Here is a 27,077-nt window from a genome sequence, read left to right on the forward strand (position 1 = left end):
GATGAGCAAAAAAGCAAGGCTTTGGCAGTCATCAGGGTGAGAATTTGACAAGCTAAGTCTTTTTAAAAATATATATTTTATTGATTTTTTACAGAGAGGAAGGAAGAGGGATATAGAGCTAGAAACATCGATGAGAGAGAAACATCGATCAGCTGCCTCCTGCACACCCCTACTGGGGATGTGCCCACAACCAAGGTACATGCCCTTGACGGAATAGAACCCGGGACCCTTCAGTCCATAGGGTGATGCTCTATCCACTGAGCCAAACCGTTTTGCCAACAAGCTAGGTCTTATATTCCAGGTGTGTGTGTGTGTGTGTGTTAGGGGTGGGGTAGGGATTGGTATTTTGAAAGTGTTTTGCCAGTTTTTGCCTTCCTTGACTTTGGCGAAAGAATCTCTGCTACATGATCCTTACTTTGCTAGGGCTGAAGCTCTCAGTCTGGAGGAGGGCAGCACCGGGTGGTCCCTGCAGGTGCTTAACATCTGTGTGATCCCTGTGGCTTATGTAGAGGACTGACCAGTAAGGAGCTGCCCTCCCAAAGTGTTCCCCAGTATAAAGGCCCCCTCCCTCTCCCCAAATAGCCCATCAGTTCATCAGAGAACCTGGTACAGCAGTGAGGGTTCCAAGTAGACATTTAGCCCACCAAACCTTACAGAAAGGATCACCCCACACTGTGGAGAACAATATAGAGTTTCCTCAAAAAACTAAAAATGGAACTCCCATTGGACCCAGTGATCCCACTTCTAGGAATATATCACAAGAAACTAGAAACAGCAATCAGAAAGGATATATGCACCCCTATTTTCATAGCGGCACAATTTACTATAGTTAAGATTTGGAAACAGCCCAAGTATCTGTCAGCAGATGATTGGATCAGAAACTATGGTACATCTACACAATGGAATACTATGCTATGGTAAAAAAAGAATTCTTACCATTTTCAACACCATGGATGGAACTGGGGAGCATTGTGCTAAGCAAAATAAGCCAGTCAGAGAAATATAAATACCACATGATCTCATTCATTTGTGGAATATAATAAACAACATAAACTGATGAACAAAAAACAGATCCAGAGACAGAGAAGCATCGATCAAACATCAAACCTCAGAGGGAAGGTAGGGGAGGGTGAGGGTAAGGGAGAGAGATCAACCAAAGGACTTGTATGCATGCATATAAGCCTAACCAATGGACACAGACACCAGGGGGGTGAGGGCATGTATGGGGGGTGGGGGGGATATTAGGGGAGATAAGGACACATATGTAATACCTTAATCAATAATGAAAACAAAATTTAAAAAATATGCCACCAAACAAATAAATCTACAACCAATGCAAAGCCATATCCAGAAGAGGCCAGGGAAGCTGGAAGAATCTAAAAGATGCTGAAAACAATGCTTCCTAACGTCAGGTGTATGCGTTTCTAATTTCTACGTGACTGGCAGGGCCCGTCCCTCCCTCTTCTGAGTCAGTACAAAGGAGGCAAAGCAACTTCTGAAATGATCACAACTTACCACTGGGCTTTCAGATGACTCTACATGGGGACAGACAGTCCTGGGTGACAACAACTGCTCCATTTTCAGAAGGTGGATCTGCCCATTCTGTAATTCATTTACACACTCAACAAAGAGTTTCCGGAGTCTTTCTCAAAGCCAGGTCCAGGCCCAGACCTCTGTGTTGGAGACTCAGAGGTGAATAAGATACCCTGTCCTGACTTGGGACACACATAGCTCCCCACCACCCCTTCCCTTGCCTTTCCTCCCTCGGCTGCTGCCTGAAGCCAATCATTGTTTTAACAACAGAGAGCTGTGGGCAGGGAATTCGGGAATTCGGGAATTCGGAGGGCTGGTCAACCTTAATTGCTCTAACGGGTCAGAGCTAATTACTAGATATTGGTAGTTGAAGCATCCCCCACCTGTTAGTCCTAAATTCACTGATTGGCTCTTAATGGAGTTTCCTGCCTAGGGCATATGGGTTTAACTTATAATTTTAAATTTTAATAAAAGGGATGGAAAAGCCAGAGCTAGGAGTAGTTCTCCCACTAGAATTAGACTACTGCCTGGCCTCCATTTCCCAAATTAAATCTTTTCAAAGTCTCTTTTCATCTGTGTGCGGCCTTCTCCAGGACCCGAACCCTGAACCGGAACCCTGAATCACGCGGGACGTGAAAGGGGTTCCCACAGGCTATCCCCTTCTTTATTTTCACCCCCAAATCCACCTTCACTGTTCCCGTCTTCCTCTCCCTGAGGCAGCAGAGGGGAGGAGGGGCACTGAAACTACACTTCCTGTTGTCAGACTTCCCAGTCAGGGGAAACATTGACTTAACAGCGTTCAGCAAATTACATATTCACAAAGAATCCTGTTGGCAGATCCTCCCAGCCGAGCACCAGCAAGGGGAGTGCCTCTGACAGCCTGACAGCATAATTACCCCTCGCTCTGAGTTCTGCCAGTTGTCATGTTCCCAGGAGCTCTGCTGAGCCGTCAGCATTGAAACCGGCCTGATGAGCTCCACACGGCACTTCCTTTGGCTTTGGTGTCCGACCCTCCTTTGCCTCCACGCCCAGGCCAGTGTGTCCCTGCCTCCCTGAGTCAGCTCTGGCCAGCCCCGCACGGGCGTTTATGCCTCGGGATCGGGCCTGGCACTTGTTGCTTTCCCAGCAGGACCCAGGAGGAGGAGGCTCTCTGTGTGCTCACTTTGCACTGGGTCTCCCCATCGAGGCAATGTGAGTATTCGCATGTGGCAGCTTGGACCATGGGAGCAGTTAGGACGGAAAGTGCAAACCCATGTGCTGGTAAAATAGAGGAACGAGGGATTTGGGGGTCAGATAGAACCAGGTCCCAGTTCTGAGGGCACCTCGGTTTCCACATCTGTAAAAGGAGAAGGCCCTCACAGAGGGTGAAATGAGAACGCCAAACCCAATGCCTGCACCCAGGGAACTACCACACGTCTCTGCCTCTCCTCTTGCTTTTCGGAGACAAGGAGGCTTTGTCTGTTTGGTTTATGTCCTATTTAGGGATGATATCAGCTTCATATTCCTTAAGTACGGCTGCCCCAATATCCACGATCCACCTGGATCCATGCTGTATTATTACATGAAAAAGCCAATTGTAAATCACTATATAGCATAATCCTATTTTTTTTTTCCTTCAAAACATACACACATTTCTCCTCTTCTTCATAGTGTACCTTTAGAAAGGTTTGGTGAGAAGGAGGCCCTGTACTCCTTACTTTATATACTTTTTTTTATTGTCTGAACTTTTTACAACACATCTCTATTTCTTTTTATTTTAAATTAACCTTCAACAACAACAAAAGCCCTCCTTCTCTTTGCCCATAGAAAAAAGTACAAATTCTACCTCTTAGTTACGAAGCTACAAGGAACCAAAAAATCTAATAAATGGTGGCTCAGATAGACAAGAGTGTGTTTTTCTCACACAAAAAGGATGTGGAGATGGAAATGTGTTCAGCAGTAAGCCATGGCTTCTAAAGGTTTCCTGGCCTTTCCCTCATGGGTACAAGCTGATCCCTCAAGTTCTGGGCATCATCTCATTGCTCCAGCCTGCCAGAGCGGGGGAGGCACCAGCCGCATCAGTCTTTCTTATCAGGACATTGATAGATTTCCAAGAAGTGCCCTCTTCCCACCCACCCACCTTCTACAGGCTTACTCTTCTGTCTCTTTGGCCTAAACTCTATCACCTGTCACATACACATATCACTAAGAAGCAAGAAATAGGATTGTCATTATTACTTTAAGTCCAATCATCATCTATTACCTATAGCTGGAAATATTGATGACTTGAACAAAAGCCAAGTTAACCAAAAATTAGGGGGGAAAGAGATAGTACTAGTTGACTCAGACTATCTGCCAAAGAGCCTGATAACTTCCTTTCTCCCTGCACTAATCCATGCGCCAGCTAACCTGGGCAGAGCACAGTCACCAAACGTCAGCAGGCGGTCCTCTGATAGGCCAGGGGGACCTGGACTGCTCGCTCATTCCTCTGTGAACAGCACAGGAGCGGAGTCCTTGGGCTCCTGGCTTCCCTTGGGGCTTCCCCCCCCCCCCCCCCTGGCCAGTGGCACGGCCGGATTTCGGGAACATGGAGCAGTCGCCATCCTCCTGGCCGTTCCTTAGCTCTGCTTGGTCCTCAGTCCGAGTTTATCATCTCCCGAGGAGCTTCATCGCACCGCTGTGAGAGGGGCTCTCCGGGGCCATCCTGGCCAACCCCCCGTCCATCACCACAGAGTGGAAACCAGGCGTGGAGGAGGGAAAGGACCCCAGCAAGGAGGCCTTCAACCCGGTACTCTGCCCAGTGTAGCTTACAGCCTCTCGTCTCGGTTCACAAGCCAGTTTCCCGGCTTCGGGAATCCAAGCTGCTAAGTTAGAAAGAGGGGAAACAGCAGAAGTGCTCTGGCCTCGAGGCACGCAGCCCCTGCCATGCAGAGGAGCTGCCACGCACGGAGCGGTGACGGGATCGCAGAGGCAGAGCTGTGCGGAGAAGGCAGCCGGCAGAGCCAAGGGATGCTGTTTCCATGGCAACTGCCATTCATCCCGGGCTTGCCAGGAGTTGAGCAGGGCTGGCTTCCTGCCCCCATCATGTGACATTATTCTCAGTGTTGAGATGCCTTCATCAAGGTGCACGCGTGCAGACAGGCACACACACATCTCGGCAACTCTTTCCTCTCCCTTTGCCCAGGGGAGAAGAGAGAGGTTCCCAGCGGCACGTATCAGGCCTGGCAGCACCCTGTCAGCTCCGGTGGCATCAGTCACCTGGGGAAGGGACCTGGGGAGGGCACGAGACGGAGGTGTGAGAGGGACCAGCTGTTGTCCTGGCGCCCAGGAATCAGAGGAGGAGTTGGGTGGTCGTTCGGTTGTCTGTGTTCAAGGATGTAGTCACTGGTGAATCAGCCTCCTGCTGCTGTAACAAATTCCCACAGCTCCTTCGCTGCTCCATGGACAGCACGACCCCCTCCCGAGGCAGGGAGGAGATGCAGGAAGCTCACCCAAAGCACCTGCCCTCGCTCCGCTCCCCTTCAGCGAACAGAGCAGCGCGAAGCCATCTCTGTCATCATCTCATTGCGTTTGGCTGTTCTGGGGCTTGACTTAATTATGGTGAGATTTCTCTGGGAGAACATATCTTCAATAATAATCCAAAGGAGAAGCGTGGAAGGGATGCTTGCCACATATGCAAATATATGATAAGCTTGCAGTAATTAAGCCACTACGCTACTGACAGAGGAATAGACTGACTGCCAGCCGAAAAGAAAAGAGAATAACAAGTTTAAGCACAGGCCCCCCCGGGGCACAGCGCGAATGAGGTGTTTCAAACCAGGACGGAAAACTCAGATTTTTCGTCGAATCACGCACTTGGTTCAATGCTCCCATGTTGTCATCTTCAAGTTCTTGATAATGTTTAAACCGGGGTTCCACATATTCACTTTGCACGGGCCACACACATTCTCTAAAGAATCAGCAGGACTGGAGGCGGGCTGGCATTGCAGGTGGCTGGGAGAGAGGGCGGCCTGGCTCCCGTCTCTCCCTCGCCCGGCCTTTGCATTGGGGGCTTCTCAACGCATCAGCCAGGGATGGAGCACCGCTGGCAGTGTGAGGCAGCCAGGGAAGGTGCCCTCAGTGGGAAAGATGAGTCCAAGGCCAAGACCCACGGGGGCCCTCTTTGCTTCGCCCCAAACAATCCTTTGTCCTCTGCATGGACACTGGAATCAGGAGTAAGAATGGGGTCCTGCCGAAACCGGTTTGGCTCAGTGGATAGGGCCTCGGCCTGTGGACTGAAGGGTCCCAGGTTCGATTCCGGTCAAGGGCATGTACCTTGGTTGCGGGCACATTCCCAGTAGGGGATGTGCAGGAGGCAGCTGGTCGATGTTTCTCTCTCATTGATGTTTCTAGCTCTCCCTCTCCCTTCCTCTCTGTAAAAAGAAAGAAAGAAAGGAAGGAAGGAAGGAAGGAAGGAAGGAAGGAAGGAAGGAAGGAAGGAGAGAGAGAGAGAGAGAGAGAGAGAGAGAGAGAGAGAGAGAGAGAGAGAGAGAGAGAGAAAGAAAGAAAGAAAGAAAGAAAGAAAGAAAGAAAGAAAGAAAGAAAGAAAGAAAGAAAGAAAGAAAGGGGTCCTCAGGGAGGAACTGGGAGAGGAGGGAGACGGGTGCTTTGTATATTTGCTTCTATTTTCCTGGGAGCACAGCTACCAGAGAGGAGAAGATGTTACCTGCCTGTTTTGAGTGATGTAACTCTGTCCCACCCCCCTCTGTGCTGCAGTCTGTCCTGTTGCAGTCCTGGGGTCCTGCTGCCAGGCCGAGCTCTCCCTCTCCCTCTCTCTCTCTCTCTCTCTCTCTCTCTCTCTCTCTCTCTCTCTCTCTCTCACACACACACACACACACACACACACACACACACACACACCCCGCAGATCTGGGCACGGGAGGGTTTGTTTGTGTCACCATGAGGGTTTCCTTCCGCACAGCTCAGCGTGCAGCAGCTGCTTAGCAACCAGCCGCGGGCAGCGCTTGGGCCTCAGTGCCCCTGAGGCTGCTGCCACCACGGGTGCCCCGCGGGAGGGGGGGCCGCCAGAAGGACACTGAGATCAGAGCCAGGACCTGGTGCCCAGCCAGGATCTCAGCGCCCGCTGGGATGATGCTCCGGAAAACAGAATCCCCACAGCGTGGGGGCAGCGGGGAGGCTGCGGGGATGGCCGTAACAGGTGGCGGCAACATGTACAAATCCATCAGTGTCAGCCTGTATGACTGGCCGCGGCCGGATCTGGGTTCAGGTCATCACCGCGGCTGCCCGAAAAGCTTCTGCCCCGGTTGAGGGTTCTTGTCTTTAGGTCAGCTTTCCCTGCCTCCAGCCCGACAGTGAGACAATGCAGACAGCACCCAGCTCTGCAGGGAGATTTCCTGGTTCACATCTCAGCACTGCCATGTGCTGTGTGACCCTGAGGAAGTGACTTCACCTCTCTGTGCCTCAGTTTCCTTCCTCACTGGTGAGCCCTGCCTCATGGGAGTGTTGTAAGGATTAAGTGAAAATTGGTGAAAAGGCCTTAAAACAATGGGTGCGAATCAATGTGTGGCCAAGGACACTCCCACAGGACAAAGGTGCTTGTTTTCCTCCTGGTGTGTCCAAGGGTGGGAGCAGAACTGGTGTCCAGCCCTGAGAGGATGCAACCCCGCCCTGGCTCACAGCCTTCCTGGTAAGGCGCAACCCTGTGCGGCCACGGCCACCACGTGTCCACGCTCTAGAAGCACCGGCCTGAGCTTCTAGAATCTTAGGGGTGTCAAACTCAATCAGAGAAGGGGCCAAAATCTAAAATCCAGCCTAAATCACGGGCCGAATGGTTTACTGAACAGTCATAAACTGTCATTGTGATGGAAACGCAGCGGAGTGCAGTGATGACAGCGCGGTGCGGGCCACATTGCAAGGCCTGGCGGGACAAATTTGGCCCGCGGGCCTTGTGTTTGACATGTGTGTTCTAGATCGTGGGCGGTCAGATCACGTTCTTTGTCCAGAGCCGCAGTTCCACAGGGAGGCCCGGAGCCACCAGCCCTCAGAGCGTGGCTGGCGGGCCGGGGCAGTGTCAGGAAGACACGCACACCCATTCCAAAGGCATAGTTCACAGCAGGTAAAACATTTCAGCCATCACTTTAACGCCGGCTGCATGTTCCAATGGCATCACTGGCTGTGCTCTGACCGGAGTGGGCTAAATGCGATGTCATTAGAATGATGCCACCGTGTTCTCCTGCCCCTTCGAACGCAGTCATCAGAGCCTTTCAAATGAGTGCGTGGTTCACGTTCGTGGCTCACAGTGTCCATGGGGCTCCTCTCGGAGGAGTTCGCAGCAGGCCTGGCATTTGGAGGGCGCCCCTCCCCTGTCACCTAAAGCGGCAGCCGTTCCTTACGTGGCTGCAGAGCCACAGAAACGGAGGCCTGGGAGGAGGAGCCTGAGGCCATCTTGTTCAGTCTCCTGATTTATAGGCGGAGACCCTGAGGCTCTGAGAGAAGTGATTCTGGTGCTCTGGTGTCACCTGTGACCCCACCCTGACCCCGGGTGCCTTTCCATGCCACCACCGAGGGCAGGTTGGTCTGTTCTTTTTCAGTGTGTCCGCCCCGTCGTGGCCTCCGCTGCCCTCTACTCTGGGCAGACCTGGAGGCCCTCCTAGGGGAGCCTCACGTCTTTATTCATGAGCCTGTGGAGGGAGCCGGGCTGTTCTCTGCTGTCCCTGCAGAGACGCATATGGAAATGTACAGAAGTCCTCCTGTCAGGAGTCAGGACGGCCACCTCACCTAACCCACCAGCCCCACTCAGCCCTTCTCCACCTCCTGTACCTCCAACCCCTCCCCACAGGCAGCATCGCCCAGGCAGGCTCAGCAGACCGCCAGGCATCTCCCCAGCTGGCCCAGGGCTTCTGTGGGCCACACCACCTTGTGTAGCCTGCCCCTCAACACCCCAGGCAGACACAGAGCCTCCTTACCTCCTGCTTCCTCCTCCAGAACACCCCCTCCTGCAACCCTCCCTCTCCAGGCCTGCCTGGCTTCCTCCTGCAATCCTAGGTGCCTGTGACCCCCACTGTTGGTTTTCATAGTCACCGTGACGCTGCGAAGTCACGCTGCAGGGTGAAATGGGAAGCGATCTTGAATGGACCATTTATTCTCGGAGGAGCTGGGTGGGTCTTTAGGCTCCTCTCAAAGAGCTCATGCGTGGAAAGCCACTCCCATGTTCCACTACGTCTCCCTCTGATGGGTGACAACTACCTGAGGGCCGGGGCCAGGTGCTGCATGTACTGTTACTCTCCGCTGCCTCTTCACCGCCCTGCTGCCCACACAGAGTTCAGCACAGAGCCTGGCACCATCTGGGCTTCTGCGAGTATCTGTTGAATGAACACTTTGGCAGGAAACTTTATTTATTTATTTATTTATTTGGACTCCCCACTTCTAATGAGGGGAGAGGTCTCTCTCCTCTTTCTAGCCACGAGACCAAGTGCCTGCTCTGCTCTGGGGGTGAGTCGGGCCCTCAGGAATTGCCAGCTGTCTTAGTGATGGGAATGACAAGTTTGCAGGCCAAACAGTGAGCTTCTTTAGCTCAGTGAGGTATGACGGCGGTCAGAACATGTCAGCCTTTCAGCGGCCGTCGGGTGAATGTGCAGCTGTCTCCTTGGGCTTGAAAGAGAGCTGCCATGCTGAGTCACTTCACTGGACAGACAGTTACTTATTGGGCACCTCACGGCCTGGCCCTGCTCTGGGCACCGGGGAGTATAGTGGCACGTGGGGGTCAGACCCTGGCTATTGCCTGCCTCCATGTAGTGTATCATCCACAGGGAGAGGGAGGCATTAATCAAACCACCCAGGAGCATGTCTTCCCAGTCATGATGGATGTTCCTTGGTCATGTGCCTGTATCTGGCCCGGACTCAGAGAAGGATTCCTGGGAAGATGAAGGCTGGATCAGGGTCTAAGGAATGGACAGAGTTCATTGGGTTGGGCAACAAGGAACATTCCAAACAAAGGGAACAACAGGCCTGTGGCCAAGAGCACAAGGTCCGAGTGAGGAAAGAGGCTGAGGCACACGGGAGGGGACCAGGTGCTGGGCACAAGGCAGGACCGGCTGGGAGGGCTCTCAAGCCTGGGGATGATTTGGGTCCTTCTTCTGAGAACAATTAGACACAATTGGCTGGTCTGGGAAGTGGGCATGAGCAGGTGCAGGACAGGTGACATTCTGCACACAGAGCTGGGTTTGACCCCAGCCCGCCCACACCTTTGAGGTACCACTCTGTGCCAGTTACTTAACCCAGAACCGCCCTCAGGGCCTCAGCTTCTTGAAGAGCCGGTGGAAGAGCACGTGATGCTCCACGGGCCTGGCTCCCGGAGAGACACTCAGGAAGCTCGAACTCCTGCCTTCGAGGAGGGCCTGGGACGTGGGCTGGACGCCTCTGATGAGTCCCAGCAGAGTGAGGGCACGTGACCTGGAGGCGCAGTAGCCATATTTCAGGGATGCAGTAAAGACCTTCCCTTGGGGGGGTGGGATTGTGTATGTGGATTCATGAGCCAGAGAGATAGCCTTCTGACCTTTGGGGACAAAGGGAACAGAGTGGGCCTGAGCAAGGGTGTGCCAAAGGGACTGTATTCCATGAGCGACTGGAAGGCAGCCCTCGAGGCTGAGCAGGGGGGCGGCCCAAAACACCCTCTCCTCAGGCGAGGATTGACGACAAAAAGAGACGGCTCAGACACTGCACTTCCCATCACCCAGTCTGTCCTCTGCACCACCTTGCTGCCCGCATCCCGCAGCTCTCCAGATTGTTCTAACTTCAGAGAACACATGCAAACCTCCTGCCTCTGAAGGGCTAGGGGACCTGCATCCTCCATCAAAGCTCCTCCATCGAAGTGTGGCAGGTTCTGGTGCCCGGGGGTGGAGCGACGCTGGATGTTGCAATGTCTTCTCTGAAGTTAGAACAATCTGGAAAGCTGCGGCATGCCGGCAGCAAGGGGGTGCAGAGGACAGACTGGGTGATGGGAGAAAGTGCAGTGTCTGAGGCAGTCTCTTTCTGTCGTTAAGCCTCACCTGAGGATAGGATATTTTTCCCATTGATTTTTAGAGAGAGAGGAAGGGAAGGGGAGAGAGAGAGAGAGAGAGCGAACCATGTATGTAGGAGACACATCGATTTGTTGCTTCCTGTATGTGCCCTGATTGGGCTGGGGATCGAGCCAGGGATCAAGCCTGCAATCAAGCATATCTGGGAGGAATGCGCCCTTGAATGGAATTGAACCCGGGAACCTTCAGCCAATGTTCTATCCACTGAGCCAAACCAGTGAGGGCTTGAGGCCATTTTTTTAAATCCAATTTAAAATATATATATATATATATATATATTTTATTGCTTGTTTACAGAGAGGAAAGGGGAGGGATTGAGAGTTAGAAACATCAATGAGAGAGAAACATTTATCAGCTGCCTCCTGCTCACCTCCTACTGGGGATTTGCCTGCAACCAAGGTACATGCCTATGATAGAAATCGAACCCTGGACCTTTCAGTCCAGAGGTCGGCACTCTATCCACTGAACCAAACCAGTGAGGTCTTGAGGCCATTTCTTGATGCAGCCACCCAACAGCCTCTGTATCACCCAGGTCGGGGTCTGGCGTGCAGTCAGTGACACAAGGCATATTCAGCACAGGTGTCCAGGCTTAGTCGCCGCCCTTAGAGGAAACAAGCCTTTTACCATTCACAGATGGCTAGATTAGGCACAGAAATGCAGGGTTTGAGCCTCTGTCTTTGGAGAGAGCTGGATAATGTTGTGGCCTGGGGAGAGACAAGGACGAGAACTTCTCCTGGGGTTTCTTCAGCGCATGAGGGTGTGGGGCTCAGTGGGGAGAAGCCTAGACTGTGTGAGCCCAGAAAGTCCCAGGCTCTGCAGCCTCCTAAGCTACAATGAAGAACAATGAAGTGCCAGCAGCCTGCACATCCGGGCGGGGGGAGGAAACGCTACACTGCTTTGTAGAAGTTTTATGCTAATATTCCCATCACTCTTGTTTACAGCGCTAAGCACGTGTAACTTCTCATAATGTACTTTATACTTATGTATGTGGTTGATTAATATCTGCTTGCCCCCCTGACCTGAATGCTATGAGTCTTTTCCTATTTTATTCAGCACCCAACACAGTGCTTGACACAATTGCTTCTCCATAGTTGTTTGTTGAATAAAAAAGAATCCTCATTTTGGCAATTTTTTTGTAATTCCACACTCAATGCCAGAAGGGGGCAATGCAAACAAAAGGCTGAGGGTTTCCAGTGGTATAAGCCCATGGAAGCGAAGAATTACATAAGGCAACAAATTCTCTGTCGCACCACATTCTCATGCTTCATCGCGTGTGGGACTGGGTTTATTTCCTCCGCTCACACCCGGTGAAGAAAAATAACAATGTGTAGCAGAAGAGATCACACCGTCTGCATTTGCCTCCTGCCGCTGCCCCGGACAGACAGGAACCTGCCAGTGCCGTGACCTTGAAGCTGTTTCCTCGGCCACAGGCGTGCTATGAGGACTCAGTGAAATCACACACACTCGGAGTTTTAGAACCGAGCCCGCTCCAGCCATGGAAGCTTTCCAAGCAGCGATGAGGCCGAGGAAAACCTTTCCCTGCTCTCCGCCTCCTCGGCTCTGTGTGTTCTCATCCTCAGGGCGGTGCTGCAGATGGACACAGTGGGGAGAGAGCTCGCTTGAGAGTTTGCTGGGCCTTTCTGAGATCCCGTTGCCTTCTCCAGGCACTGCAGCGGAGGATAAATGCCGGGCAGGAATGTGTGAGCGCTAATAACACAGCACAGATCGGAGCAGTCAGTGCAGAGCCCAGAGCCCGGGGCCGTCTGCATCCATGTGCACATGAAACACTGTCAGAACCTCCAGCTCTCCCAGCACACATGTAACATCCCTAGGTTACAACCCCACTGTCCTCAGTGCTCTGAGGTTGTGGTGAGGGGTAAAAACAAAACACAAAACTCACATGTTTGGTGCCAGAAGTGTGAGTACACAACGGTTCAGAGAACATAAGGCTCCAATTGACCTATTTAGACATTTTCAAGTTCAAATTGCTTGGTTCAAAACTCAGTACCTGGCCACCTATCCTCAGGAGCCCTAGCTCTGGAGAGGCATGGGGGGAGAGAGTGCCGAGGGAAAGAAGGTGACCTTTTCCTCCATAGCACCCCTCTTAGAAACCACCGAAGCTTTAGAAAGACTGACTACTTATGGTTCTAGCTCTTACCAGATAGCACGACTCTTGTCAATTTCTGGTTGGGTTCCCCCATTAACTGCAAGGTCCGGATCTCTGTATTCTCAGCTCTGAGGACAGGCCTGGCAAGAGAAAGGGCAGGATGGATTTTGATGAATAATGCAAATCAAGGACAACGATGAAATGCTGAGGGAAGGAGGGAACAAAGGAGAAAGCTGTCCTTCACAGCCCTAGATGGGGGAAATGGCTGTCCAATGTTTGCTTTCTGAGATTAATAAAACGATTGCCTATGTTTTGTGCCACTAAGTTTTGGGGTGAGGTGGTACAGCAGTAGTAACAGAATGGATTTTGGTGTCTGGACGTGGCTGCTACTGAAATTCAGGCCTAAGCCAGCTCCCCGTCCCCCAGCAAGGCTGGTCCCTTCTCTGGGCCTCAGGTCAGGGGTCCTGACGTGGAAAAGCATCTTTCATCTCCGGAGGGAAATGCTCTGCCTCCCATTGTGCTTCTAGGTGTAGGAAGAGTGGGCAGCGGGTCCCAGGTCAGGATGGACAGAGAGAAACCGAGGTTCCCAAAGGGAGACGGCCCGGGTGGGCACGAAGCCAGCCCCCTGTCCCGCCAGCAGGTGGTAACACTTGCAGAACATATCCTCAAGAACATGCTTTGTGTTTGCTGGGTTTATTCATCCAGAAATGCATACATACCTTTTCTGTTTTTAAATAGAACGGGTTATTTGGGGGGGTGGGGGGGAGTTTGAGGTTCATTTGCCTCTTTTCTCCCCTCCACCCGGACAATGTCCTTCAGCTTTGCCGGGCCAGGCAGAGGGTCAGGTGTCAGATGCCCTGCCCTTTGTGAGGGCGGAGACTCACGTTCAGGCTGAGGCTTCTGCCCGCCTGGCCGCTCCGGGTCTGTGCTTCCTTCTCCTAGTGCCCATCCTCTCCCGCAGCACCCTGGCCAACGGGTGGCTCTGAGAAGTACCTCTTTCTGTCTCTCAAAAGTAAGCCCAGGCATGCTGTGTCTTTAATGGCGTTTACATGTCTGTTCTACCAAGGAGGAGGCCCTGTAAGAGGCGGCGGGACGCTGGGGCCTCATCAGAGAGGACAACTGGGGAGGGAGCCAGCGGCGGAGAGAGCAGGTCTGGGCAACCTGGCTGGGCTCAGGGGCAGGGACCAGGTGTTCTCACGGAGGGGAAAGTGGACATCCATGCAGAACCCGCCCCCCCCCCCCCTGCGTGGAGAGAGGCTGCCACCTGCCCAGTTCCTGTCCATGTGGAGTGACCGGAGAGGCCGTAGCTGAGGGGTGCTGGCTCCCCCCATTCAGGGCCCGCCAGCCTGGCCCAGGGAGGCACCGAGGTGCTTGCGAGGGAGGTCACCGCAGACAGCCCTCCCTGTGCCAGCGCCCTTGGCCTTGAGCTGGGGGCCAGGCTGCTGCTCAGACAGGGGAGCCCCTCTGAGACCACCGGGTGCTGCGGCCTGTCTGTCTGGAGGGGCTCGGCCTCTGCTGGAAGGGCTGGGTCTCCCCCTGACCGCCCCCTGACCGCGTCTGTCCGCTTTGCAGTTCTTCCCCTACGGGGACGCCTCCAAGTTCGCCCAGCACGCCTTCCGCACCTTCGACAAGAACGGCGACGGCACCATCGACTTCCGGGAGTTCATCTGCGCGCTGTCCATCACGTCCCGGGGCAGCTTCGAGCAGAAGCTCAACTGGGCCTTCAACATGTACGACCTGGACGGCGACGGCAAGATCACGCGCGTGGAGATGCTAGAGATCATCGAGGTGAGCGGCCCTCGGGCGGCCGGGCTGCGGGCACAGGGCAGAGCCCCTTCCTTAGGCATAGGTCTACCGCGGCCCCTTCTCCCAGGGCACTGATAGTGACACCTAGGCTGGATTCTCCTACCCCATTCCCCCTCCAGCGCAGGGCAGGAAAGCCCAGACCCAGCAGCTGGCACTGCCCACTGAGGTGGCATGAACCAGCCCGCACACTCTGTGCTTACACAACAGGACCTATGGGTGCGGAGGATGAGGATGTTACCAGGACCCTTTCCCCACTGGCCAGGCTCAGCTCTGCTCTGCTGGACTCGCCCTCTTCCCCAACCAGCCTCCCCGTGGGCAGAAGATGCCACCCAGCTCCTCCAATGGGCATTGCAAAGACTCGATTGAGTCATAATTTATGGACCATAATTTCTCCCACTTTGACGGCACAATTAAATGGGTTTTAGTAAACGTAGCAAACTGCACAGCCATTGCCTTAATCCAATTTCACGTGGTCATCCTCCTCCTCCCCATGAGTAAGGTCTCTTTGTCCTCCTGTTGCCACTTCCCGGCTCAGTAAAATACTGTCCTTCTGCACATGTCACGTCACTGAAGCAAACACTGTAAGCACATGGCCTTCTGGCTGTGGCTTCCTTTTTATCTGTTGTAGGATTTATCACATTCATTTTTAATGCTAAAATAGTATTCAGTTATATAAAATGTCACATGTGTTCATCTGTTTACCAATTGCTTCCACTTTTTGGCTACGACCTTCAAGTCTTTGGGTACTGGTAGATTTATTTCTTTAAGACATTTTTCTGAGAAAAACATTGTTTCTAGCGAGGAAACTGCCCCCTTGAGAACTGTGTGTGACGAATGGAACAATTGGAGTCTGGTTGCTCTAGCTTTAACTTATACATACAGTCCCCAGTCCGCAGTTCTCACACTGACTTCTCTCAGGACTAACTGGTAGTGGTCCATGTTGTGTGATTGTCTTAAGCGACTGCAAGTTCCTTTATCAGTTGGAACCACATTTCATGTTTTCCCATTTCACCTACACTTCAAACTCTGTTTAAAACAGAAGCATCATCTTCCTCCCTGACTGACCCCAACCCACGGTTCTTGAGCTCACCACTGAGCTGCTCTTCCTGCCCATTTCCTCCAGCCAGAAACCTCTTCTCTCCCCAGGTGGTCCTGAGACTCACACCTGAGTATTTCACTCTGCTATTTAAAGCACTTAAAGAGGTCTTTGGGATAAACTGGAGTGGCTGATCCTACCATGGAACCTTCTGGTCCGCTTCTTGTTTTCTGCAGGCTATCTACAAAATGGTGGGCACTGTGATCATGATGAAGATGAATGAGGACGGCCTTACTCCTGAGCAGCGGGTAGACAAGATTTTCAGCAAGATGGATAAGAACAAAGACGACCAGATCACACTGGATGAATTCAAAGAGGCGGCCAAGAGCGACCCTTCCATTGTCCTACTTCTGCAGTGCGACATTCAGAAATGAGCTGAGGTCAGCGCTATGGACTGCATTCGTTTCAATGTTCCATTCAATCTGCAGCTCTCTCTTACATACACACACACACACACACACACACACACACACATTGCTTGGACTACCTATACATGGACTTGCTTCTTGTGTTTGAAACACTCGTGTGCATGAGAATGTCATTTGCTAATGAATTTTAAAAAGCGTATATTATAAAACCACCTGCCACGATGTGATATGTGTAATGTTGTTTCACAACCAGCCCTCCTTCTCCAAAGCCTGGCCGGAAATGTGCAGCAAAGAGTCTTCTCATTCATGTTCTGCTAATGCTTGTCTCCTTGATTACATGTCAGTAGCACTGAGAATCCCCTCACCGCCCCCCTATGGTAATGTAACTTAATTATAAGCCGTGTCACCGTTTTCCTGTAAAATAGTACTGGACAGACACACACAGGGATTCTTGATTCTTCCATGTGGTCCACACACAAGAGCTTGTCTTACCGGTGAATAGAAATGTACTACATTTGCATGCCTTTTAGGGTTGCCTTCACTCTGACCTCATTTGCATCCTACCAACCTGGAAAAAGCTGTTTTGGAATTAATGCAGTATAAAACTTAAAAATCCTGATAAATAACTCATTAAGTATAGCTATCTATCTATAAATATATATACACACAAAGATATTATTTATTGAAAGTGACAAAAAGTGTACTGATTTCTGCTTGAGTTTTCAAAGGCTTCCGAAGAGGTGTCGATAGAAGTCCCAAATAAATTTATAACATTTGACTTTTTCCCTGAGTTCTTATTTCATGATTTTAGATGTGAAACAGATGTTCATAATTATCAAGGGTCAGCTAGCAACTACTTACCGAATCTAACCCTTAATCAGACAACTCTGGAATGGAAGGATTCAATGACAACAGAAAGGGAAAAGCAACTTTCCAACTTCATTCTGGCCCTCAGAAGGACGATTTCATCGGGCATGTAAATTGACAGAAAACACAACTCTTCATCCTTAAAAGATGCTCACGATATGAAAATAAAATGTCTCAGTGTGACTCTGGTGCTAACACGGTATGTCCCACACAAGCTGGGAGGGCGCCTTCAGCAAGCTGGGCAGTGTCCTCCATAAGAGGTCTTTCCAAACGGGAAGTACACTGCCTGTTCCTTATCAGGATGGAACACCACCCTGACCCTCGTAGCCCCAGGAGAGAACGTAGAAAAGATTCCATCAAGAGCTCTAATGAAGTGCCTGGCTGGTGTGGCTCAGTGGCTGAACATCAACCTATCAACCAAGAGGCTGCAGGTTGGATTCCAGGTCAGGGCACATTGCTCAGGTTGTGGACTTGATCCTCAGTAGGGGGTAGGCAGGAGGCAGATAATCGATGTGTCTCATCAGTGTTTATCTCTCAAATCAATAATTAAAATAAAAACAAAGGACTCTATAGGCAGGTTTGCAGTCAGAACATGTCCAGAGCAGTTCAGTTCCTTCCTACAGTGCTGTACAACAGAGCTTCTTGGTGTCGGGAACACGAATGTCCCAACCAGCTAGCTACATGTGGCCAGTGTGACTGAGGAACTATTTTCCATTCTAATTATTTAACATTAATTTGCCACATGTAGGCAGTATATTATCACAGTGCAGTGCTAACTTATCCATTTCTGATTGAGTGCTTTTTGCTAAACACTCTTTTTCTTTGCCTTAGGATATAAGTGCTAACAGAATATCCTGGTGTTCTTAACCCCTGAGCTAGGCGTGTCCAAAGTGGGGGCAGGGAGAGATGGATGGGAAAGGCTCAGTGAGTGCCTCCCCATGCTCCCTCCCCAGTGAGGGTGGGGTGGGGCGAGGAACGGGAAAGCTCCTTGGAAGGGCAATTGGTGAAGTCAGGCCCTAGGCCATGCCTTCATAGCAATCTTCATGGATCTACCATGTGTCCAACACTATGACAGACGACAGACACACACACACACCAGCGCGCCCACCTGCAATGGTGAGTCATGAAGCAGCAGCAGAAGGAAGTGGGCTCTGGGGATATTCGGGACACTCAGAGAAAACAGATTCTCCAGCAGACTGAGTGGTTCTTTTCAGTAATAAAAAGTAGATACAAACGATGAGAATGTAATATTCTGAAAAAGCAAGACTAAATATAATCAGGGAATCAAAACGTTTATTTTCATTCTTACAAATTTCATTCTATAGAAATGAACCCAAATGAAACAGATATGTACATGTACATATGTACAAAATTTTACTTCTGAAAAAGAATCTAGAAAAGTAGATGGCTAAAAATAAAACAAAATGAAACAAATAAACAAATAAACATAAAAGGATTTAAAACCAGTACTGTGAAACCGATTTTCTCCAAGTAAAGTAAGAGTAATTTTAAATTGCTGGTTGTGGCTGGTTTTCTAAAGTTATTTACATATTTTACTGTGGTCATCTATACAAAGGATTCTCTTTTATTTCAGAATATCTGCAGTTCCATTTTATTACATCAAATAGTCCTGAATTCTTTTCCCTTTACAGAGCTTCCAACACAAGACAATCAGCTTCCGTTTTCTTCTTCCTCTTGACCCACGGGTCGGAAAGGCAGTATCGTCTGCCCTCTTTCAGGATCAGACATTCGAAGAATTCTAATCAGTTTACTTGATGGAAGTGAGCTTGAGGAAGCAAAATTAATTATTAACATTTCCAAGAACGTTTTCACATTACTAGAAAATTCTCCTCCTTCTCTTGAAACTTTATAAATCTAAATGGCTGTTATCTGTTAACATATATTCACAGCAGGGGGGTATGGCTATGCTCCGAAGTTCCAGAAGAAATATGATTTGCAATAAGAAAATAATTTGGTTTCATTTAAAAAAATTAACTTCCTGCTAAATGCTATGGGTTTTCAGTTTGGCAGAAAAAGAAAACGAGGGAGATTTATATGTCAACTATTCCTTACTCTCGTTCTTGCCTAACTGGAAAGGGGTTACCTGGTATTTCCAGGGTCAAATTTAAATCCCCACCAAAGCGACCACTTTAGAGAGAATACGGTCTCTAAGGACACGGAGCCTAGTCCCCAGCAGGCACCCCGCAGAGGCTGACCTCGGAGGAGCACTCCCTCCCTGCTGGGAGGGTGTAACTGACCGGGAAAAGAGCCAAGCGCAGGGAATCACGCTCGATCCTTCAGTCTAAATGGAATGACTACAAACACTTTCCACTGGTTGGCCATAATAAACACAGAGGAGCAGATTCAAATAAAACAGTAATCAGTCAAAAATCATATTCAGATCAATTTGCTTCTGTTATGGAAGGGAGATGATACAAACAAGATTTTAAATATCTACAAAGAAAAAATTATCTTAAATCTCCAGAACTGGTGTAGATGCTAATTTTTCCTTTTAATGGTCACTTAAGCATTTGCACTTTAAAAATTGAGATTATAGACCTAGCTAGTTTGCTCAGTGGATAGAGCGTCAGCCTGTGGACAGAAGGGTCCTGGGTTCGATCCCAGTCAGGGACACATGTCCGAGTTGCGGGCTCAATCCCCAGTAGGGGGCATGCAGGAGGCAGTGGGACAATGATTCTCATCATTGATGTTTCTCTCTCTCTCCCCCTCTCCCTTCCTCTCTGGAATCAATAAAAATATTTTTTTAAAAATTGAGATTATATAAGATTTGTCCCGGTTTTATACACCTGACACACATATTCCCAGCAGACTTAAAAGTTACCTCATGCTCTGAGGGGTGAGCAGGATGAACTGTCTGAAGCGCTGGGAATCTGCCATCTTCAGGATCATGTCCATTGCGATCCTCCGGTTCACCATGTCCTGGGAACAAGCAGAAGTCAGGGTGGTGGCGTGACAATCAAGTTCCGGGGAACACAGCGATCTGCTGGCTGCTGCAAGTCCCGGCTTTTACCCACGGATCCTCCATGCCCTGCTCTGTGATGCCAGGCTTAGGGAAGATAATGTCCAAACTCTCAGGGAAGCAACTGGGTACACCTCTCTCCCAGGGAGTTACTGCGCAGATGTGTTTCTGAGCATCCCAAGGACACCATGCGCTGCTCCAGAATGAGGCTAATTTGTTCAGTAACAGTCACTCAGGAGCACAGTATCAGAAAGGGCTAGTGCAAACGTATCAAGTCTCTCACATTTCCCCTCAGAGATTGAGGTGCTTTAAACACTGCCTGCCCCTGCATCTTCTACCATGTGTGCAACGTGAACCAAGTTGAATTCACAGGCCAATTTCTCAATTAAATCTTTAAAATACACAGTGTATAGAAAAAGAAATTGGGTTATAATAGGTTTTGAAATGAAATGAACTAAACTGTGCTTACATTTTTGAGTTAAATAACAGGAAAGAAAAACAATCAAAGCAGCCCTCCCACCCCTGCGAGCCCCGGAGCGCCGAGAGCAGGGGCGGGAGGAGGATGGTTTTGACAGGACTCCTGGGAACCACGTGTGCGTGCCGCTGCTGGCTCAGACATGGGCCTTGCAGGCAGACAGGGGACCCGCATCCCGCCTACACTGCTCACTGGCTCGTAGGATACAAACTCTTCCACCAGGAATATTGCAAAGTAATCTCGCGTACAGTGAACAAAAGTAACCAGAGCTTGCACAAATGGAATACTGTCCTTTTGGAACACTGCCTCGGCATGGCCTGTCATTAATAACAAAGCTGTCAACACACCAAAAACATTTTTATTTGCTTCCTTTGGATTGGTTCTCAGAACCTGGTGCATTTTTCTGAATAATTTTAATGGGGCAAAATGCCATCCTGATTAAGACCCTCCAAGTTTCTGAAAGAGAAAGAAGCTGTCCTGAATTAAATATGACATAAGATGGGTCATAGAACAGGACCGCAAAATGGTATTTGGGACAAAAACAATGCATGAAAGAACAATTGCCTTCTAAGGCTGGTGAGTTAGATTCAAAGCCAATTCTCAGAGGAATTTCTAACTAATCAATAATGATATGGGAGGGGGGGTGTCACTTGAAAGATGACATAGCACTCACAAGTACAAATTCTGATGCATAAATAAGCATTTTCTAAATGCTTACTAGACAATAGATGGTAGAAATATGACCTCAAAAGATTACAATTTGGTGGGAGATTCAGAAATAAGAGGGACAGCAACAGAACGAAAAATACATATAGATAAAATACTAGTGTAATAGCACATGTAATACATAATATAAACTATATAATGAGGCAATGAGAGGGGGCTGCCTGCAGGCTGGGCCAGGAGGCCACACAAAGGGGACATCTGAGCCGAGTCCTGAGAGAGGAGGTGCGACACCGGGAAGGAGGGCACAAGCTGAGGCACGGTTTTGGAAAATCACCAACACAAGGGGCTCAAAGTTACCCACAGAATTAGCCTTTCACCTAAGGGACAATTAGCCACGGGAGAGCTTTAAAAACTAAGTGACCAAACTCCAATTTGTTTTGGAAATGCACGCTGGGTAACGGTGAAGGAGGGCCTGATGGAGCAGCAGATTAAAGCCGGGATCTGGAGACGAGGTGGTAACAACAGGTAAAAGGCGAGGAGGACAGGGACCAGGAAGGAGAGGGCAGGAATTAGATATGTTAAAAGAGGAACAGCCAGGGGTCAGACTTACTGTGCAAGTGGAAGGAAGAATCACAGATGGAGTTTCGCAGCTAGGTGATTGGGTTGGCATTGGCAATTTGCCACGACTGGAGGAAGAAACTGATGAGAAGGGAGAGGCTTTGGGTGGAAGACGTATTCGGTGTCAGACATGCTGAGTGTGAGATGCAGGTCGTTTATAGATTAAGTCTGACTGGTAGTTGGGCATATGGGCAAGAGAGAGGTCAGGGAGATCTGAACAGTTTCCAAATGCAGGTAGTGGTTTGGGCAACAGTGTGGGAAGGGGGGAGAAACAGAGTACGGTGTCCAGGAAAACCAACAGCAGTGTAAACAATAACCACAGACTGAAGTGTCGGGCAGGAGCTTTCCTACTTTGGGAAAACCAAAGAGAACTGCTTCCACACAGAACACACGGCCACCACCCACCCCCAGACTGGAGAATCTAAAATGTCACTCTACCATGTAGACATCAAACTCGTCCAGGCATCTGAAGGGAGACTCGGCAATGGACCACAGAGAGAGGATGAAGCACACAGTGGAGAAGGAGCGCTCGCCGCCGGACAGGGCTCGCATGTCGTTGAAAGCCGCTCTGTTCCCCTCTCCAGGCTGCACCTAGAATGAGTCAACGGGGGGGGGGGGGAAGGGGGGTGTAGAAAAAGGCATTATTAGATTCTTCACAAAAAGGCTGCCTCGCATTAGAAAGAATGGGTTTACAGTTAAAAATAATAGAAGAGAATAAAGTCATTTAGTCACGTGGAAATGACTTCCATTGAAAATATCCTACAATGAGCTATATATAACAGTGGTTTTTGTTGTACTGAGAAAAGAAAAATTGAAAGCATTTTCTCACTGTAATGAGATCTAACATACCACAATTCCAATTCCGTCTCTCGGTGGACCCTCAGGTTGTTGTAGATAAGGCTATTGTAGATAAGGCTGCAATGAATACGGGGGTGCAGATGTGATTTTATTTCATTGCCTCTGAATATATACCCAAAGCTGTGCTTCTGGTGTCCAATCCAAAAATCACTGCTAAGACCAACACCAAGGAGCTTCCTCCCCATGTTTTCTTCTTGGAGAAGATTTCCAGCGGGGTTAAAGTTGTAGTCAGCAAGAGGCATGACTGCTTCCCGTTTTGTTCTTCTCCTCCTTAAGCTTGCTTTGGCTATTCAGGGTCTTTATGACTCCGCACCGATTTTAGGATTGTGCTTTCTACTTCACATTGGTAATAAAAATGCCAATGTGAGCCAAATGCTAGTAATGAAAATACTTTGAACTGGTCACTCTGGCATTTTCACAGTCCCCTGAAGACCCGAAACCATACAACATGTAGAAGATAGCATGGGAAGACCTTCTCATCTGGGACAGTCGGGCCCTGTGACCACCTGCTTCCCCCACGCCCGACACCCACCGTTCCAGTGCTTCCACGAGTGTGGCTCTTAGATTCCACATAAGTCATACCAGACAGTGTTTGTCTTCCTCTGTGTGACTCACTTTAACTAACACAATGCCCTGAGGTTCATCCATGTTGTTGCCTGGATGTCAATTTCCTCTCCTTTTTTGGCTAAATGATATTACTGTGTGTGTGTGTGTGTGTGTGTGTGTGTGTGTGTGAGAGAGAGAGAGAGAGAGAGAGAGAGAGAGAGAGAGAGAGAGAGAGAGAGAGAGGGGAGGGGGGGGGACATCACATTTTCTTCACTCATCCGTCTCTCGGTGGACCCTCAGGTTGTTGTAGATAAGGCTATTGTAGATAAGGCTGCAATGAATACGGGGGTGCAGATGTGATTTTATTTCATTGCCTCTGAATATATACCCAAAGCTGTGCTTCTGGTGTCCAATCCAAAAATCACTGCTAAGACCAACACCAAGGAGCTTCCTCCCCATGTTTTCTTCTTGGAGAAGATTTCCAGCGGGGTTAAAGTTGTAGTCAGCAAGAGGCATGACTGCTTCCCGTTTTGTTCTTCTCCTCCTTAAGCTTGCTTTGGCTATTCAGGGTCTTTATGACTCCGCACCGATTTTAGGATTGTGCTTTCTACTTCTGTGAGCAATGCCACTGGAGTCGATAGGGTCCAAGTTAAATCTAGCCAGGCTTCGGAAAGCATGTACATTTTAACAATACTAATTCTTTTGATCCATGAACACCAGATTCTTTCCATTTACCTGTGTCTTCTTCAATTTCTTTCCTCGATGCATTCCAGTTTCCAGTGGACTGGTCTTTCACCTCCCTGGTTAAATTTACTTCGAAGTATTTTACTGTTTTTGATGCTGTTGTAAATGTGACTGTTTCATTTCATTTTTCAAACATTTCTAAGTGCCAAAATAACGTTTGTTACTTGAATTCCAGTGACATCTAGTGGTAAAGTTGCTTTAAAAGCAATTACTGGATGTCAGAAAGACAGGACTGACTTAAACAGGCTCACACTTGCCAAGAAAGTAACAGCAGTGAGTTGAAATTCACAAAATCTCTTAGAAAAAGCCCCCTTTAATAAATAAGGGCTCATGGGAACAATAAACTAGCAATTAATAAATGAACAGCACTGTCCTAACTGCCTGAGGAGATGGTTGCTAACCACTGGAAGGCACTCCTTCATTCTGACAGATTCCACTTGCACAAACACGCTGCACAGGTGAAGGGCAGCGCCTACCAGTTCTACTTCATGAAGGCTATTCACACATATTTTGGCAGACACATGGATTCACATATTTTGCAAATTGCTATTTGAAAAATTATGTAGCTCTCAAGTGAGCATTCATTATTTTTTAATCATCTAAGAGTTATAAAATATTCTGAATTTAAACATACACTGGAATTTTATATTTATCATCTGTAAGTCTGAATCCTCCATGAAAATCCAAATGAAAAGGCAACATTAACATACACAGCCAAACCACATAAACAAACAAACAAAAAAGACACACATGAAAGTAAGAACTAAGTAACAGGATGTATCTTTTGTCCAAAACGGCAGTTGGTATCAATCTAATAAATGAGGCCCTGGATGAATCATGAAGATCTATTACTAACTTACCATGGGATATTTGTATCAATTTCCCGTTTTTGAAAAAAAAAGGATGACTGGATTCCTTTTTTTGTTTTGTTTTTTAATCCTCACCCAAAGATATGTTTGTTAGTTTATTTATAAAGAGAGAGAAAGGGGAGAGACGGAGAAACACTGATCACCTGTCTCCCACATTTCTGGCATCTCTGCACATTCTGCGTTCTCTCTGTCACTAGCAATCCCCAAAAGGTGACCACTATTTTGACTTTCACCACATGCATGAATGAATGCTGCCAGTTTGTGAAGAATGGAACGGCTTTAACAGACAGTGGCAGGCGGGTTTCCAAATTAGTTCTACCAAGTTAGAGTCCCACTGGCATGGAATGAGAGTCCTTAATCTCTATCTTCACCACACAAGATATTCATTATCAGTCCCGTTTACTGTAGGCACACCAATGGCGATGTGATAGTACGTTATAATATAAATTTGTATTGCTCGGATGACAAATGATAGTGGACACTTTCATGTGCTTATATGCCACCTGGACACTTTAATTTATGAAGTTCCTGTTTAAAACTTTTGATCATTTTTACACGTGTTGTCATTCTTTTTCGTAATTATTATTATTTAGATATGAGTCCTTCGTTTTGTATATGTATTGCAAATTATTATTTGTTCTAAGTATGAACATGGACATATAAAACTTATGGCAACCAGAAGTAGTGAGTATCTGAAAGTTTTGCTCCAATTATTGGAGTGGGTAGCTACTCTTGCCCTGCGCTCCCTCTTTTCCACACATGTGACTGTGAGAGAATACATGAAGACATACTCCACACAGTAGAACGTGGCAGCTTTCTTTCTCCAAAAAGATCAGATCTAGGTCCATCTTCAGAAATAAGTAGTACAGACAACTACATGGTTAGAGCATTCTTTGAAAAATTCTGTTTTGGCTTCCTATAGTGATACCAGAGAAAATGGACCTTCTATAATGTCCCGCATAATTTCAAGAAAGAAACTAATGGACTAGAAAGAGAAGGCAACTATGAAATAAAGTTCCGAATTAGCATCATAAGAAAATAATGTAATTGTCTGGGGGGGATTTTTTAAATTATTATTAAAAGAGCTACAACAGCAGGTCAATTTACTTTTCAACATTTTGACAAAGCATCTCCTAATAATCAACATGCAAAGTTAAGATACTTACTGATATAGAAAGAGTTTCATTCTTGTGGTCAAAATTCATTTTTCCACAATAGGCCCTCTGAGATAGTAAGTTGTCAAAGTATAATTTGCATCGTAAAGTCAAACACCTTGAAATAAAAAATTGGACACATTAAGAATATAAAAATACAGAGTGTATTCAGCATGATCTTTAACCAGCATATAATAAACAGTTCTCTGCTTTATCTGTTGCATGTGACTTTCGTTGGAGTCAATTTATCTATGTGAGGCTGTACATTTCTGGGTACATTAATAATATCCAGTTTCCCTAATCCTGTATTAATCCACAAAACTACCAAGTTCCTACTGTGTTTCAGGTATTGCAGTAGCTGTAACAAAGCAGAAATTCTGCATCCATCAAGCTACCATTCTTGTTATCAGGGTAAATCAACCGAATATTGCCTCAGTAGGTCCCATCAAAAATGCATTCCCTAACAACATGCGACGTCCAGGAGTGAAAGAGTCTGCCTCAGGCCCAGAGCTACCCTCCAAAGGACTCTCTGAGCAGCAGTGACCAGCCACCTGCGAATGAGCTGGGAAAGGATGGGTAGCTGATGGAGTGGAAAAGTTGGACAGCTGTTATAAAGGCCCACTCAAATCCATAATTCTCTGATTAAATTACAGGATGTGAGCAACAGCTGACAAGGTAAGACTGGCAGGTCTTCGCTAACTGAATCATGTAAAGTTCTCTAATTTAATTTCTAAGGGATAAGTGAAAACAAAGAAAAATAAAAAATGCATATGTGGTAATTTTTTTTTAATGCACTTACCTTCTAAATTGTTGGTATGTTTTGAATCTATGGTGCATTATTTCTTCCAATAATTTAATAAACCTTTTTAAAGTCTTTACTTTAGTATCCAGATCAAGATAGGTTTCTTTTGCCTCTTGGTACTGCCTATTTTATGAACAAAATATTAAGTAAATAAAGGCCATTCAAAGAAACATAAAAAAGTAAAATCTCACATACAGTTCCTGGGGAAGAGCAGGGAGTACAGGGCGTGCTGAGGACCCAGCAGCAGCGGGTTTCACAGCTGTAACCATCTACTCCCAGCGGAGCAGGTGCTGCCCTGGCCGGGAGAGAGGTTAGCAGGCTGGGCAGGAACCAAGCCCAGCCCTAGAGAAGGCAGAGGAAAGTGGGGCCCAGAGTGGCAGACCTTAGAGAATATACACCTTCTAAATGGGAAGGGATCACACTGGAAGGCAATAAGTACTTCCCTCAGTAACAGACACCACTGTGGGCGACCCTGCGAGCGGTTCTCAACCTGTGGGTCACGAGCCCTTTAGTCCTGAGGAGAGCCAAAGAC

At 48.3% G+C, this 27,077-nt stretch overlaps 2 protein-coding genes across 4 annotated transcripts in view; one reads left to right on the forward strand and one right to left on the reverse strand.

Annotated features, from left to right (window-relative positions):
- VSNL1 (visinin like 1) overlaps positions 1-19,576 on the forward strand; it is a 62,997-nt gene extending 43,421 nt beyond the window's left edge. The window contains exons 3-5 of one of the 2 annotated variants that reach the window (XR_004987326.2): positions 14,269-14,484; positions 15,775-16,033; positions 19,546-19,576. Coding sequence is in view for 1 of the 2 variants with exons in the window: in XM_036434650.2 (XP_036290543.1) it covers positions 14,269-14,484; positions 15,775-15,972 (414 nt within the window). In the remaining variant the exon portion in view is untranslated. Of the gene's footprint in view, positions 1-14,268; positions 14,485-15,774; positions 16,750-19,545 lie in introns of those variants that run through there. The other variant, XM_036434650.2, reaches the window with a different exon arrangement.
- SMC6 (structural maintenance of chromosomes 6) overlaps positions 18,109-27,077 on the reverse strand; it is a 52,521-nt gene continuing 43,552 nt past the window's right edge. For both annotated transcript variants that reach the window (XM_036434649.2, XM_045580481.1), the window contains 5 exons: positions 26,543-26,668; positions 25,756-25,861; positions 22,011-22,163; positions 19,676-19,773; positions 18,109-18,619 (listed from right to left, as the gene is read on the reverse strand). In XM_036434649.2, coding sequence (XP_036290542.1) covers positions 18,505-18,619; positions 19,676-19,773; positions 22,011-22,163; positions 25,756-25,861; positions 26,543-26,668 — 598 coding nt within the window. In that variant the 3' untranslated portion in view covers positions 18,109-18,504. The remainder of the gene's footprint in view (positions 18,620-19,675; positions 19,774-22,010; positions 22,164-25,755; positions 25,862-26,542; positions 26,669-27,077) is intronic.

This window comes from Pipistrellus kuhlii, unplaced genomic scaffold (genome assembly GCF_014108245.1).
Source record: "Pipistrellus kuhlii isolate mPipKuh1 unplaced genomic scaffold, mPipKuh1.p scaffold_m20_p_13, whole genome shotgun sequence".
Classification (NCBI taxonomy): Eukaryota; Metazoa; Chordata; class Mammalia; order Chiroptera; family Vespertilionidae; genus Pipistrellus; species Pipistrellus kuhlii.